This window comes from Lygodium microphyllum, chromosome 10 (assembly GCF_053477565.2).
Source record: "Lygodium microphyllum isolate KBCC chromosome 10, Lygodium_microphyllum_v1.1.10, whole genome shotgun sequence".
Lineage (NCBI taxonomy): Eukaryota > Viridiplantae > Streptophyta > Polypodiopsida > Schizaeales > Lygodiaceae > Lygodium > Lygodium microphyllum.
Genome location: NC_141144.1, coordinates 103,833,866 through 103,848,900, shown reverse-complemented (window position 1 = coordinate 103,848,900; position 15,035 = coordinate 103,833,866). Strand labels below are relative to the sequence as shown.

The 15,035-nt window shown below is 41.3% G+C and overlaps 1 protein-coding gene across 1 annotated transcript; it reads right to left on the bottom strand.

The window, feature by feature from the left end:
• Positions 1 to 1,202: 1,202 nt before the first annotated feature.
• On the bottom strand, positions 1,203 to 4,021 carry LOC148030373 (uncharacterized). Its single transcript, XM_087687243.1, has 5 exons — positions 2,965 to 4,021; positions 2,653 to 2,746; positions 2,254 to 2,387; positions 2,077 to 2,174; positions 1,203 to 1,597 (listed from the first exon to the last, which is right to left on the bottom strand). The coding sequence occupies exons 1-5, from the start codon at positions 3,922 to 3,924 to the stop codon at positions 1,495 to 1,497; spliced, it is 1,389 nt and encodes a 462-aa protein (XP_087543369.1). The 5' UTR covers positions 3,925 to 4,021; the 3' UTR covers positions 1,203 to 1,494.
• Positions 4,022 to 15,035: the final 11,014 nt, after the last annotated feature.

Here is a 15,035-nt window from a genome sequence, read left to right as displayed (position 1 = left end):
TAACGCAAAAGAAGACTAGAAGCACATTGACCCAAGAAGTTCATTAAGCACATGGAATCAAAGGTTTAAGAGGGTTTGGAGGTCTATTCCCTTCTTCAACCTAAACATGACTTTGTGGGGAGTATTGGCAAACAAGCTCTTACTCAACCTCTAACTTTTTTGACCCAAGAAGTTCATTAAGCACATGGAATCAAAGGTTTAAGAGGGTTTGGAGGTCTATTCCCTTCTTCAACCTAAACATGACTTTGTGGGGAGTATTGGCAAACAAGCTCTTACTCAACCTCTAACTTTTTTGTGCCTCCCTTGTAAAAGGGAAGAGGAGTATGTGAGGCACCTAGCGTGGAACTATAGAGAAGTCAAAAAATGTTGGGAGAAAGATTTTTGACTTGCTTGAGAGGGTGAGCATGCATAAAAAAGTAGAGTGGTAGCAAATCATGTTTAATGATAGAGCCAATTTAAATGAGGTCTCCTATAATGTTTGGGCCAAGGGGAAATTACTTTGAGTGCTATTTGGAATTACAAAAATGTTGTCTTGTTTGGGTACAATACTCGCAATACTATACTTGATCTTGTATTAGAACACCTTGATAGTGAATTGGTTGCTCTACTAGCTATAATGGGCAAGAAGGATAGAGCCTAGCCAATGTTAGGAAAGTGCTTACTAAGCTACTTACATCTTGATGAGATGATGCATATATTCACTTGTTATAATATATATCATTTTTGCATTTAAAAAGAAGTTCTCAAAAGGGTTGCAAATCTACGTTCTCAACAATGTCAAAAAGAATCACTCATACTGAGCTGAAAAAGAAAAATCGTATCAACTTGCAACAATCCTTTGTTATTCTAACTACTACGAAAGTTCTATCTTTGGAAAAGTTTGCTTTGCCACAAGACTGCTAGCATAATTGCACTGCATGGATGAGGGCCTTGGCCACTCTACACACAGATTGAACTACTGCATTTTGCGTAATGTGTTAGTCATGTTTTCCATGTGAATTATTCTAAGACCCAGACTTGTGAATAGTAGCTTCTCCTTTTTTCATACCCTTCTCTTCTTACAATTACATTATACACGCTTTAAAATTCAATGCTCGAGTAACAGATGACAATCAGAACACTCATTAAAAAGCAAATTATCACTCGGCAGACATTTGTAAATATAGAAGCGCCCCAAGGACCAAGAACTCTGTTGGAAAGAATAAAAAAATAATGCATTTATTCTGAAGAGCCTTGCCAAATGGCCTCACTCGTGCAAAGCCTCGACAAGAAATAATCTGTCATCATAGGTTGTTAGAAGCACATTCTAGAGAACACCTTATAGTATGGATGCAGGTGCAGTGCAACACTCACAACAAGATACAGTTATAGTGAGAGAAGGGATAGATACAGTATACAAGAATGGCCGAAAACAGCAGTCATCTGAGGACCTAGGCATATGATATGAAATTGTGCACAGATATGTGGCTCCCCAAAAGGATACCAAATTCTAGCTCATTTCTTTCTAAGAAGGTAGCGACCTCTGAGATTTGCATTCTCAACCCTGTCAGTGAGCGAGCCAACATCCTTCTGAAAGTAATCTAATGAGGTATTTTGCCTGCGAAAAAGAGAAACGATCGTCATTCTTACAAGCCCTGAACAAAAAAGAAACCAAATAAGCACAGCCTCTCAAAACCCTGCCCTTGATGTTTAGGCCACCACTGTAGCCCCCCCCCCCCCCCCCCAAATAGTCTATGGTGCCTAGACTTCCTGGGTGTGTATCTTGCCAATAAATAACGCATTGTCTATCTACAGGAGAAACATCTACTGGTAGAGGACCCGGCCTACCCCCCTTTGTTCCTCCTCCCTGAGAGGAAGAATGTACTGATAGAGATCACTGATGCCTACTGATTCCCGAGTGCATTTATTGCCAATGAATAGGGCATTATCTACTGGAGAAACATGTACTGGTAGAGGACCCAGCGTCTCTTCCCTACCCCTCTGATGCTTCTGCCTGTGAGGAACAATGTAGTGATAGAGGACCCCATTCTGTGCCTGAAATGAAATACATTAAGTGACGGACATCTCTATACAAACCTGGAGAGTTCTGAGCCCATTTCGACCGACATCTCCTTCAGCTCATCCAAGACGTCACTCAGCTTCAAAAGAGTGTCCTCCTGCTTTGATTTCTCCAACTGAGAAGCAGAGAACAAGTTAGCTGCAGATTCCCTGGACATATAATACAGACAAGTCATGTGCTTGAGGGAGGCTGACCTCTATTTTAGCTTGTGAGGTGAGTCCCTCTTGAAGCTCAGCAGCAGCAGAAGAGCGACAGTTGTGACGATTCGAGTTTTGTCCAAGAGCAGCATGGTCTGCTACAAACTCGCCTCCCTTTGTGATGTGATCATCTACAGACCCAATGGACACTGGAGGGTTTACAATATGGCTCAACAATGATACACCTCCACAACCTTTACATGTAATGCTACCGAAAATATAGATGTCTTACGACAAAGACAACGGTGATACGCACAGATCCACAGCACCAGACCATTTAATATGAATGCTCTTAGACCAGTTCCAGCGTCAATCCACAAGCAAACATAAAGACTGGCACCAATGAGCAGATGGAATATGATGACTAAACATTGCAAGATTCCAAGTGTATGCTACCTGCAAACACAAGAGGACCAATTAAAGGCCGACCCCTCTTGGGCCTCCATGTTCTGGAGAAGATGCCTCCTAAGCTTCCCAGCAGCTGCTCACCCTGTGGACCAAATCATGACATATCAACACATAATTTCACAGATCTCACTTGGGATCAGTAGTATAGCATATATACACAAAAAATGAGCATGCCAAAGAACAACTGGGCAACCAAACGGTAACAATGATCACTTGAACTGAGCGTGCAAAATGAACAATCAAGATATAGCATGTGGTAGCAGAGATAACATGTGAGCTAAGCAGGAGCATGATACTTACCAGACTAAGACTTCGATCCATGTTGAAGGCCACGTTATGGGTCCTACCAATATTCTCCTGCTGCTCGTGCAAGCTCACCAATGTTCTGTCAGCCTTCTCCTTAATGTCCTCAGCCACCTTGAGGCAGTTTACGATGCATTCACTGGTTTCTTCAGATTTCTCAATGGCATAGTCTTGGAGCTCTTGGGTGCTCTTGAACTCCAACTGTGTGGGTTGAGACTGAACATAGCTTCCTGAATTTTCCTTGTATCGATTATGTATTTCCAGAAGCTGGGCACGGTCTTGCGAAGCAGACATACTTCTCTGCGATGCGGATTCAGAGACATGATAGGGTTGCTCATGATGAGGTTGAATCTTCCCATATCTGATCACTTCCTGGTCATCAAAAACACCATCTGCTGATGTGGAAGAGGCCCCTACCTGTGGACTACCTCGACTTGAGAAGGGCGCCTGGCGCCTCACCGGCGAATTGCTTGCAGAGCCTCCGCCATACCTGCGGCTGCCAAAGCTGCAAAGCTTCCGAGGCATAATTACTCCCTGGCCATCAATAGCAATAGGTGATGACGGAATAGACAAGGACGAGCGTGTTGTTGCTGCAGGCGTGCCGCATTCAGAACCTGTGCTGCTGCGCATTCCACATGCCCTAGCTGCGGCAGGTTCTCCTCCCCTGCCATTCTGCCAATTTCTCACATTCTGTTTGTTTTTGGTTGCCATAGGGGAGGGCTTGCCTTCCTCTTCACCGTCATCGCTGTCGGAAGGATTGGAATAGGCCCGATCATGCACATAAGCTCGGGCAGGCATTTGCTGTGTGCCGCAGTCGTCCTGATCGTCGAAGGGATTGGAGTAAGAAGGGCGGAATGACTTGTTGATGGGAGCAGGAGGAGCGCTTTCGTCTTCTTCGTCCGAGTCAAATGGATTCAGCTTCGATGGGAGAGGACGGAAGCTGTGAATGGCAGCCATGGATGAAGAAAGACAGGCAGAGACACAGCAAAAGAGAGAGAGAGAGAGAGTGAGTGTGTGTGTGTGTGAGCGTGCGTGTGCGTCTGTGTTCAAATCTTTGCGTATAACGGCTATTTGCATTCGTGGGGGGTCTCTTTACACCGAGCACCGAGCACGGAGCGCCCGCCAAGGCAAACAATTTTTTTTTATCATGAACACGTCGCCTGTGGATCATGTGGGAATAGCTCCTCCTCGAGGCTTTTTGACTCCATTGGAGGGTAAAGGGGCCAATGGTGAAACACCTAACTTTACACATACCATTGGCCTCCCTAAAAATTTGGGCAGATCACCTCATGGGCAGGTATGGCACATCACCCACATGATGGGGAAAAAGTGGACACGTGATTTTTGCCTTGATTTTTTCTTTAAAAAGATTTTTAAAAATTGTGTTTTTCTTGGGGACACAACACGACTCATAGCTTCCTCTTCCACATGTCGACTTTTTCCCAATTCTTGCAAGCTAGAGTCCTACAGTCTTGCATGGCTATTGAACCATTCTAGACCAATAAGGAAACCCTCCCTCTACATGTTAGACTCTCTCTCTCTCTCTCTCTCTCTCTCTCTCTCTGTGGTGATGATCTCCCTCTCTCACACGCACAATGAGCATGATCACTACTGAGAGATTGGCATGGTGCTGAGCTTTCAAGCATGCCTTCTAAGATTGCTAATTGTTTGTTGTCATCTCTTTGTGTCTCGAATTGTTGTCACTCAAGGCTCAACGTGATGCCCAGCAAGTCGAAGGTGATTGATTGGCTACACAAGTGGAGCAAATGGAAGAATTTTGTCATGACAATCTCATTGGAAGGACATTCCTCTCGAATAACCCCACTTTGATTGAAAGCCCTAGATGCACCTCCCTTATTAAAAAAACCTTTATTAAAAGATATCCAATTGTGGTTGGTTTGCATTCAAAACAATCAAGTAAGTTGTATCATCCTTTTATTTGTATGAGCTTTCCCATGTTTGAGTTCTCTTGTCTTGTTTCATCCATCCCTAGGACTGTTCAGCCATTCACATGCACATGGTGAGAGCCACTCCATTAGTTGAGGTGCACATACTGTTATTCACAATCATTCTCTTGTTAACAAGCTCAGGCTTTGTGTGCTTACATTGGATACCCAAGGTCTCGTGTGCTCGCTTGCATACATCATTTAACTTGGTGTTGAAGGGGTTACATTAGACTCACATGTAGATACTTGAGATGACTTATTTGCTTTTTGCATATTGGATAAACTATTTAGGGGTGATTATCATAGGAATGTATGAACTATTCCATTCTTAGCTCATGGACAAATCCAACAAGTGCAGCCATGTGTGGAATGAAATTTGTGGTAGTTGGTACTTATGACAAAGGCAATATGAAATCAAAGAGCTTAGGAAAGCTGCTAAGGCCAACAAAGAGAACCTCTCAGCATTAATAGTATGTTTAGTGGATGATGCCTGCATGATGATTTGCTTGTTGCTTCCTCTATTGCTAGCAATCTTTGGAAGATTATGTTTATGAGTTTGTATCGATTTTTTTTGGAGTTCATTTAGTCTCCCTACCAAATGGATGGTTTAAATTGCTTGACACTCTTTTGTCAATCTATTGATATCTAGTTGTGTACTATCTAGAATTCATTTGAAACACACCGTGTTTATATCTATGTCACTTATCCTTCAATGCACAATGCATAGATGAGATTTGTGACATAATTCATAAGAATGGTATGCAAATATGAATGGTCAAGTATGAAGCTAACATTTCAATTGTAGTTGGGTCATCTCCATGAGCTACATCATGACAATAAATGCTAACATGAAGGTGGTTCCATATGGTGCATCAAGTTGGTCTAACAAGTCCAAGGCATACTCGTGCAAATGTATGTCATTTAAAACATCACAAGACTTGCTACATTCCCCATGGAGGTGGTGGTCCAGCCATGGGCCTCATTGCCATGAAAATGCACCTCCCTCCTTTCTTACCATCTCATCTTGTGGTAAGCATCTTTTAGTGATAAATTTTCAAGTTATTGCCTATGTTGTGATGGAAAACTTGCACTATGAATCTTGTATCTGAATTGACAACTATGTCCTATGTGTAGGCCAAATCTCATACTAGTAACAACCTTGAGATTTTCTCTATTGTGTTAAGGTGTTAGTTTAGGATGAGAAAATACTAGTTGAAAGTCCAGAAAGACCCTTTATGTGTTTTATAGACAAGTTATTCACCTACTACATCTACTACTACATCTACATGAACATGGGAGATTTTGGCATTCAACAATTCGAGCAAAGATCTAAATTGCGTGAAAAAAATAGTTATTTGTATGAGCTTTTATTGAATGCACACTATTGCTAGGGTGGATATGCATTTTGGAGCTCATGTGATTAGCAAAGATGGTGGAGGCCCCAACCTTTGACTTGTTCAAACTTCTACCCTTGAGTGTATTTTTGGGGACTTTGGGAGCTACTTTGAATGTAAGTGAAGAATCAATGTCATGCTAGATTCAGGTACATGGAAATTCAGCAATTCAATTTCATATTCATGCTTGATTTTAAAATGTACACATACCTACTTAATACTGTAGTTGGATATTGGCCTATTCATCCACAGATTAAACCTATTGAATTGAAGTTATGGATGATCAAGCGACATAGAGAGGCTAATGCAAGTGAGCTTCTTCTCACAAGTACCCTCTGTTTGGTTTTGTTGCTAGTTAGTTTGCCAATATTTCATTGAAGCAAACAATTATATTGGATGTAAATGCAAATGGTTGGTAGCTATGTAGCCAAGGATGTCAGACAATAGTGGCAACAAAGTTGCACCTTATATTTGACAGAAAATTCATAGAGTAGTTCCAAAAAGGGGTGATGTATAGGCACTGATGTCTTTAGCAAGGTTGGCTTTTAGCATGGTGTAGGAAAGGATAGTAGATACAAAAAAAGGGATAGTATGATAGTGCAGTGAAGCTATATGTGTTGCTATTGGTGGCTATCAACAAAGAAGTGACATATAATGTGTCGAGCTAGTGGTGGCATGTTGTGCATGTGCTTGTCGAAGCTTCTCTGGATGTGCCCTTTGTGCCATCTAGTGGTGAGGACCATCAGTGCATAGTTGCAAAGGGATATCATTAGAACCTCCTACACCCTCCCATAAGACAGTTATACCTTAATTGCTAGTTCTTTAGCTTCCCATACTCTTTTTGCAAGCTTTGCATGTTGTTCTACCTCTCTTTGCTCTTTGTGTAGCTTTCCTACTACCGAATTCTCTTTCTTCTTCTACTCCCTCTCAAGCTTTTTCTCCCCCTTGGCCTTGGCAGTCTTCTTTTTTGGCATTCTTTGCTTTTAAGCTCTCAATGTATTGGTTTGATGTCTTAAACAAGGCTATTTTGGTATAGTCCACAAATGCCTCCCTAGGCACACGAGGGAGTGTGAGCTTTATTGGATGGCAAGTGCAATATGTCTAGGACCCCTATGGCATCATCATTAGGACTTGGGAGTGTAGGTTGCCTAGGCTCAACATGACTAGGCAATGCTTCATTGGTCCCCAATGATGTCAAGGCTTCTATGGCCTGATCTTTTCCAAGCTCTTCCATTGGTGTAGTGAGAACTTGTGAAACAAGCTCTTCTATCACCCCTTTATCACTTCCAATGACATTCGTGTGTTGAGATGGCATCCCATTGAATTTAGAGTGGTTGGATTAAATGGCCATATCCCGATAGCCCTAAAACTAGCGATGATGTTGCTTTCAGTGCATGAAAGTTGGAATGCATTGGCAGCTATGGCACCCTTAGATGCTTGAGTGCTTTGTGTCCTATGATGCCAAATTTTCATTTCTTTAAGGAAATGAGAAGTGCTGGTTGGTAGTGTTATGATGTCTATATCCCATGGAGCAACCTTCTCAACAACTAAAATAGAAACATGGCTGCCATGGCTATCAAGAACAAGCAAGTGTCTACTTGCAAATCCCATAGAATCATCAATACATTTATGCAAATGATCCAACCATGCATGGAACAACTCCCTTGTCATCCAAGCTTTCCTTTGCATGGCCGTGACAACTCCTTGTTCACAATCTTGGATATAGTTGCCCCAACCCTTTGTCCTTTGAAGATGTAGTATCTAGGAATTGCATTGCCAACAACATTAACACAACATAAAATTGTCATCCACTCCCTAGAGTATGTGATCATTCCTCATAGAGCTCTCGTGCCTTTCTATGCAAGCACTCTCATGCCTTTATCTTTGGAGCCTTGGAACCATGTCTCATTGGCATTCCAAATGTTGCTCGATGGGTAATTGTGTTGCTCGTAAAGGGTCTTTAGGTTCTCATGGAAGGTCTTTACAATTTCTGGCCGGAAACCAATGTCATGGATTGCTCCAAGGGTTCACTTACTTGAGACACCAAATCAGGATGCCACTTGCAAAAGCATTCCCACCAACTCTTCCTAGAATTACCTTGATTAAACACTTATATGCCTGGTTTGACATATTCCAGGGACCTTTGAGCACATATGCTCCATGACTTGAATCAAATTTTTTGAAATAGCACTCAAGAAGAGCTCTCTCCTCTTTTGTTTGAAGGGGATGCCCAACATATGTACATATGCCTTATTTAAGACATCAAACCAAGCAACCATGACAGATCTTCCATGACCTATCCTGAAGAGAAACGGAGTAACTTGCATCATGCAAATGACTGACAGAAATCAAGCTCTTACTGAGCATGGGAACATGTAAAACATCCCTAAGCATAAGAGAAGTCCCATTAGGCAAAGCTAGGTGTATGTCTCCTATACCAAGAATAGCATAAGTTTGCTCAAGGCCCAAAAAAATGCATCCATCAAACTCCCTGTAAGAAGAGAACCATGCTCTATGAGGGGTAACATGACAAGATGCCATAGATTCCAATAGCCAATCTGAGGTGTAGGCCATATCACTGAGCAAGAAAGTTGTAGGGAAACTAGATGACAGGAGTACATGCTCAACTGCATCATCATGGGTAACAGCATGTATCTCACCATTAGTAACAGTGGTAACACACGCTACATCTCATGTATCTCTAACTCTCTGCTCATGTTGAGTCCGTCTCTGTCTTTGCTGCTCTCTAATCCATCTGAAACATTTTCTTTTAACATGCCCAAGCTTCCCACAATGGAAGCATGCATTTGTAGAAGAAGAATTTGTAGAAGACGACAAGGAATCCAAGTCATCATGAATAGGGTTATCCATAGCATCCACGGAGCTCAAGGAGTCAAGGGTTATTTCAACATAGGGAACCTGCTCATCAAGACAACTATTAGTAGAAGCACAAGTGGTAGAAGCATGCTGCTGCAAGTACTCTTCCATCCTTACACTGGAGAGGGAAGCACAGAAGCATCAACTAGGGATGCAGAAGCTCCCACATGAAAAAGACTTGTAGCTAAGTGCATGACATAACCAACCACAATAGTGTAAAGGCCAAGACATCTGTCAAAAGACAATATGGTATTCAGCCATGAAATCAACCCATAACCATAATGGCAAACATGACTCTGTAGTATATCAGACCACATAGTAGTATTCAAGTCAATGCAAGGTCAATAAGTGGCATAAGATCCTACAATGGTCAAGATCCAGGAGAAGCCCAAGTATTTGTACAACAATATCCAAATAAGTGGCTCAGAAAAGTACATTATAGTAGACAAAGTGCATAGCCGGGTAAGCATCGCAAAAGCAACCCAAGTAGCATAGAAGCTAGGCAACATAGAAGCAACAAAGCCATAACTGCTAAACCCAAGCACTGTCAAGAAGTCTAGTGATCAAGGAGTAACCCGCAAAGAACCAAGCATCAATGAGCAATGAAATCTCAATAACCAACTGCCAAGGCAATGGAGCAAGCACTACTCAAAACATGTATCTACATCCAAGTAAATCCAAGATCCATAATCGGGGCATTAAGGGCCAAATAGCATCGAATTTGCATAAGTGATAAGCCAACCAAATGCAAACTGCTCCACAAAATTCTCAAATGCAAGCTGATTCAAGCCCAAACATCTGCCATACTGCAATTGAACCCAAAACCATCCACATCAGACATCAATCCCATAATGGGTAGCATGGGGCATAAACCTTGTTAAGTGAAATGCCAATTGCAAAGAAAATGACAGTGAACTAAGAATTGAGCTCTACTCTTTGATAAAGAAGCATCTGGGAGCATAAACATCAAAGTGGAATCATCCAAATACATCAGCATATCATCTTGAGTAGTCGGGAGCACCCGTAGACCATAGGCATAACCAAACTGAAGGTAAAATAACCTATCAACCAAGGTAGCATAAATCCCAACAAAAAACAAAGTGTGCGTATCCAAATCAAGGCTCAATAGATCTCAAATAGCATATCCGGGCATAAACCATGATGACCAAGCATCAATACATCCAACAGGACACCCGAATGCCAACAAAGAGCATTATGCATAAGTCGTCCCTGATAAAACCTTGCTACTTAAACAATGTACAACAGTAAATCCCTGCATAAATTGAGCTATGGAAGCTCAAACCAAGTCCCAAAGCATCTCAAAATATTGGGCAAACATCCCCAAAGCATTTGGGCATCAAATACCAAGCCTCGGAGCATCACATAAGCTAAGAGCATGACATTTTCTTGCTGTAAATCAACTCAAATCTATTACAAAAATTTTGTGATTAGAATTTGGTAGATCTGACATCACCATTGCATCCGCAGCATGACAAAGCCCCAAGTTAGACTCTTACCTTTCCTAAATCGGGTTCCGGATACCCGAGATATGAGAAAAAATGGGATTTTGGAGCCAGATTTTGAAACAGCCGCAAAAAAAACGTGAGTTGCTACTATGGGGCCTGCTGGTTATGCTGAGGATAAGGGGGCAAATGGGGGCATACAAGGTGCGCAATGAAGCCAAGGAACACCTGCAAAGAGCCTATGAGGGCCGGGGAGAGGCGGGAGATGAAATCTTACCTCGGGGGGAAAAAGCCATGGATGGCATTGAAGCTCCAAGCTCTAGGTCTTCAATCCCGGCTGAAGTAATGCCGAGCCAAGCTCCATGATCAAGCTCTGATCGAAAGCTGTGATACCAATTGAAGGGGATGTAATGGCAGTGGTGAAGGAGAAGAGGAAGATGAGGGAGAGAAGAGCACACACAATGTAAGTGCTGTCCAAAAATGATATGGCAGCCTTATTGCACTATCTCATATATATGAATGAAGAATATGGGTGGTCACTATACATGGGCAGGCCCAAGGGCCTTTTACCCCAACACTGTTATTAATGTGGTTGCCAGTCCTTTTTCCTTCTTGCTGCTCCACTCCAACTGTCAATTCAAAATAAGTGAGGCACTCATCGCATATTTGTTAACACACTTCCTAAAAAAAACTCATGCTTCATGGTCAACCATACCTTTTATGGTCCATTGGTTGACCACTTTCTTTCTTTGTACCTTTGTAGGTGATTGAGGTAGTGGTGATGAGAGGAGGTTTTGGTAAGCTCTTTTGGAGTGAGAATTCTTATGCTTGGCTTGTGGAGAAGAGGCTTAGCACTATTGACTAGGATTGAACCTCTGCTTTAGGCACCTACTACTTCAAATAATGGACCTTGCCAATAGGGGATGGTTGAGGTTTCAATAGGGGCTAGTTGAGGTAGTGATGATGAGAGGGGTTTCTGCAAAGCTCTTTTGAAGTGAGATTTTTTATGCTTGGCTTGTGAAGAGGAGGCTTGACATTATTGACTAGGATTGAACCTCCCCTTTAGGAACCTACTACTTTGAAAAGTGGACCTTGTCATATGCAAGAAACATATTAAGACAAGGTCCACGAGTATCTGCATTCTTACATGGATACTATATCCATTACTCTTGAATATATAATGAAGTGATGCTATGGGAGGGATAAATAGTTGGAATATGTACCGTGCAAGGCAAAGATTGATAGTTATTACACATCCTTTAGAAGAGATGAATAATCCTTCACATTGAATTTCTTCTTGGGTGGCTGCGCATCACTATTTGCAAATAAAGATTGCCTCTTATTAGTAGATAGAGGTTCTAACACAAATTTGGAGGATGTTGTTTGGAGTGCAAAAGGGGGACTGAATTAAAGGCTAAACTAGGATGGGTGTCTCTTGGCCTTGAAGAAGGCAATGGGCTTCACATGAATGCCACCACAGCAACATACATAGTCACCATTCCTCTATAGGAGATTATTGGTGCATAGAAAATGGGCAATGATGGATATTATCATGGACACACATTTTTTGCATTCACAAGGAGTAGTAGAAGACATCAGATTCATTCAAACATTACTAGAGAGAATTACAAGGGACTATGGTAGAGAGGGGTCGCAAGAGAAGCTTGGGTAGAAGTGCCATAGTAGACCCACTACGATGATCCTTCTCCTGAGATCTTTAGTTGGATAGTGCTTGATGCTAATCCATGGCAAGTTCTATGATAGTCAAGACTTGATTGGGTAGATTGGAAGTGGAATCTAGGTGAATTTGAAATATTCATAGATGATTTTTCACATAAGGTTTGGGCCTATTCTATTAAGTAGAAATCAAATATTTTGCTTACATTTGAACACTTTCTTACATGGTTGAGAATCAGTCTGAATATATGCTAAAATGCCTTTGATTTGACAATGAGGGTGAATATGTATCTAAGGCTTTTGAGTAGCTATGTGATGAGAGGGATATTAGATATTAGTTGACTACCCCATATATCCCATCCCAAAATGGTATACAGAGTGCATGAACATGACTATTCAAGAAAGAGTCCATAGTATGCTTAGTTAGGGCAAGCTTAATGTAGCACTTTTGGGCTAAGACAATTTTACTACTATCATACATCTCATTAATAGATCCCTAAGCATTGCTATTGGTGGTAGAGCTATAAAGGAGGAATGGTCTAGAGAAACTCTCATATACACACCTATGAGTCTTTGGATGCGAGGGTTTACTCCAAGCAATAGTGAAGTAGTAGGCTTGAAGCATATGCAGTGTAGAATAGGCAGTGGACTCTTCTAGAGATGGAGAGTATACAAACTTGTTGTGGAAAAAAGGGTGCAAGAGGGAGAGCAAGAGGAGATAGTGCTTGATGCTACCTAAAGCATACACGGTGAAGAATACACAATCCAATGGTGGGCTAGAAGTGGAATCTAGGTGGATCTAAATTATTCGATAGTTTCCAGCCAATAGTGAAGTAACATGCTTGAAGAATATGTAGTGAAGAATAGGCAATGGACTTTGTTGGAGATGGAGAGTATGCATACTTGCTGTGGACATGCAAGAGGGAGAGAAAGAGGAGACAATTCTTGCTACTACATGAAGCATGCACAGTGAGAATACATAGGGAGAGCATGAGGAGATAAAACAGATCCTACTTGAGAGAATGTAGTGAAGAATACACTGTGAAGATAGATGTTGCACTATGCAGTGAATAATATGCTTGAAGAGGGAGAGCAACAAGATATAGGATAGAAATGTGCTGTCTTGTAGCTATCATGACCATCCTGCTATGCCATTTTGTTGGGCAAGGCATCTTGTTGATCCATGGCATACTCTTTGGTTGGCCAAAAAATTTGGGTAGCTTAGAAGTGGAGTTCTTAGTAGATTCTGAATTGTTTGAAATGTAGATAGATCTTAATTAGAAATAAAGAATTGGGATATTATCCTTTTTCATTGCATTAGTTATATGATAGAGTCTCCCATCTCGATGATTAGAAGCAACACTTTCACGTCGGGTTCACTAGATATTGTACGGAATTCACACAGAGGTTCGTGAAAGTCGCTCGCCACACAGGGATGGTTAGCAAGATGGGAGCAAAAGATAATGAAGAGTACTTAACTCAAGGCAAATTCACAGAAAAAGAAGTTTAGATGCAAGAAGAATTCTCAAAGTAAGTTCATGAGCTAAGGGTAACCTTGTTTGAATAAGAAGATAAAGTTAACATAGATTTATGTTCCCTTCAAGGCACAAGTTTTCAAAAAGACACACTCCTCCAATCATAAGCTTGGACCTTCATATTTGTCAAAAAATTCATACGGATCTTCTTTAGTGCTCTATAGATCAAGAACCAAATAAGGAAGTTTCACATATTTGATTGAGTTTGCAGCATCAAGAATACCCATTTTTTCTTGCTTTACTTTAGTAACTTCTTCTTCCATGCAATATTTACACCAATGTTGATGATATCATTGGTAAAAAGGAGCTACATAAACTCTCCACAAATTCATGATGTCGATTTTTGAAGTTGGCATAAAGAATATTCATGGAGGATATGATGACTTTTGTACTTCTTAGTTGTGTCAACATAGCTAAGTACAAGGTGCTGCTGATGTAGTAATGACATCCATAAGGTAATGAAGAGTCATATTCTTTATGAGTTCTTCACGTAGTTGCTTCTCAGACTCAGATAGCAATGCAAAGATCATCTTGTGGATCTTTTTACATTCAAATAAACTTGTCTTTGTAGTTGATGTGGAGGTAGCTCTAAACAAAGGCAAAACTTAGGATCGTCTGCATAAACTACAATGATCTTGACATCTTTCTCTCCCAGTATGATTATAGGCATTAAACCAATTGCTCGAGCACAAAGGAATAAGCCTTCAGATCGTTACCAGTATGCTTTGCCCTGTCATCTTCTTTTCCATTCGGAAGATGCCATTCTCTTTAATGTGACCTTGTCTTGTCGTTCCTATTCGCATCTTTTTGAAGGTATCAGTCGGCCTTGATTATGAAGAAGATGGCAAGATGTCATTCCTCAGCAGGTTTCAAGCTCATGCCATAGGAAACAATTATCTTGATCAGCGTTTACATTTGGCAGTCCACCACCACACCTATTGAAGGTTTGATAGATAGGGTGATGGCGAATCATACCAAGAAGCTTGATGAAGAAGGTAATGGCATCTTCCAGAGCAGTCTCGTTTCTGATATATAAACATGTGTGTGTGTGCATTCTATGTTTAGCTATGCCGAATGCAGTTGGTAGAGGAGGCTTCCAAACTGATGATGTCTTAGGGAAAAGATGGCCTTAATGAACCAGTTTATCAAAAAATTGTCGACTATCCCTCCCCTTCT

What these genes read in the sequence shown, in the direction of transcription:
- LOC148030373 (XM_087687243.1), bottom strand. Translation starts at nt 3,924, where the DNA reads ATGGCTGCCATTCACAGCTTCCGTCCTCTCCCATCGAAGCTGAATCCA. An exon ending in CCTCACAAGCTAAAATAGAG is followed by an intron (nt 2,175 to 2,253) that starts GTCAGCCTCCCT and finishes TCTGCTTCTCAG; the next exon opens with TTGGAGAAATCAAAGCAGGA. An exon ending in ATGGGCTCAGAACTCTCCAG is followed by an intron (nt 1,598 to 2,076) that starts GTTTGTATAGAG and finishes TCTTTTTCGCAG; the next exon opens with GCAAAATACCTCATTAGATT.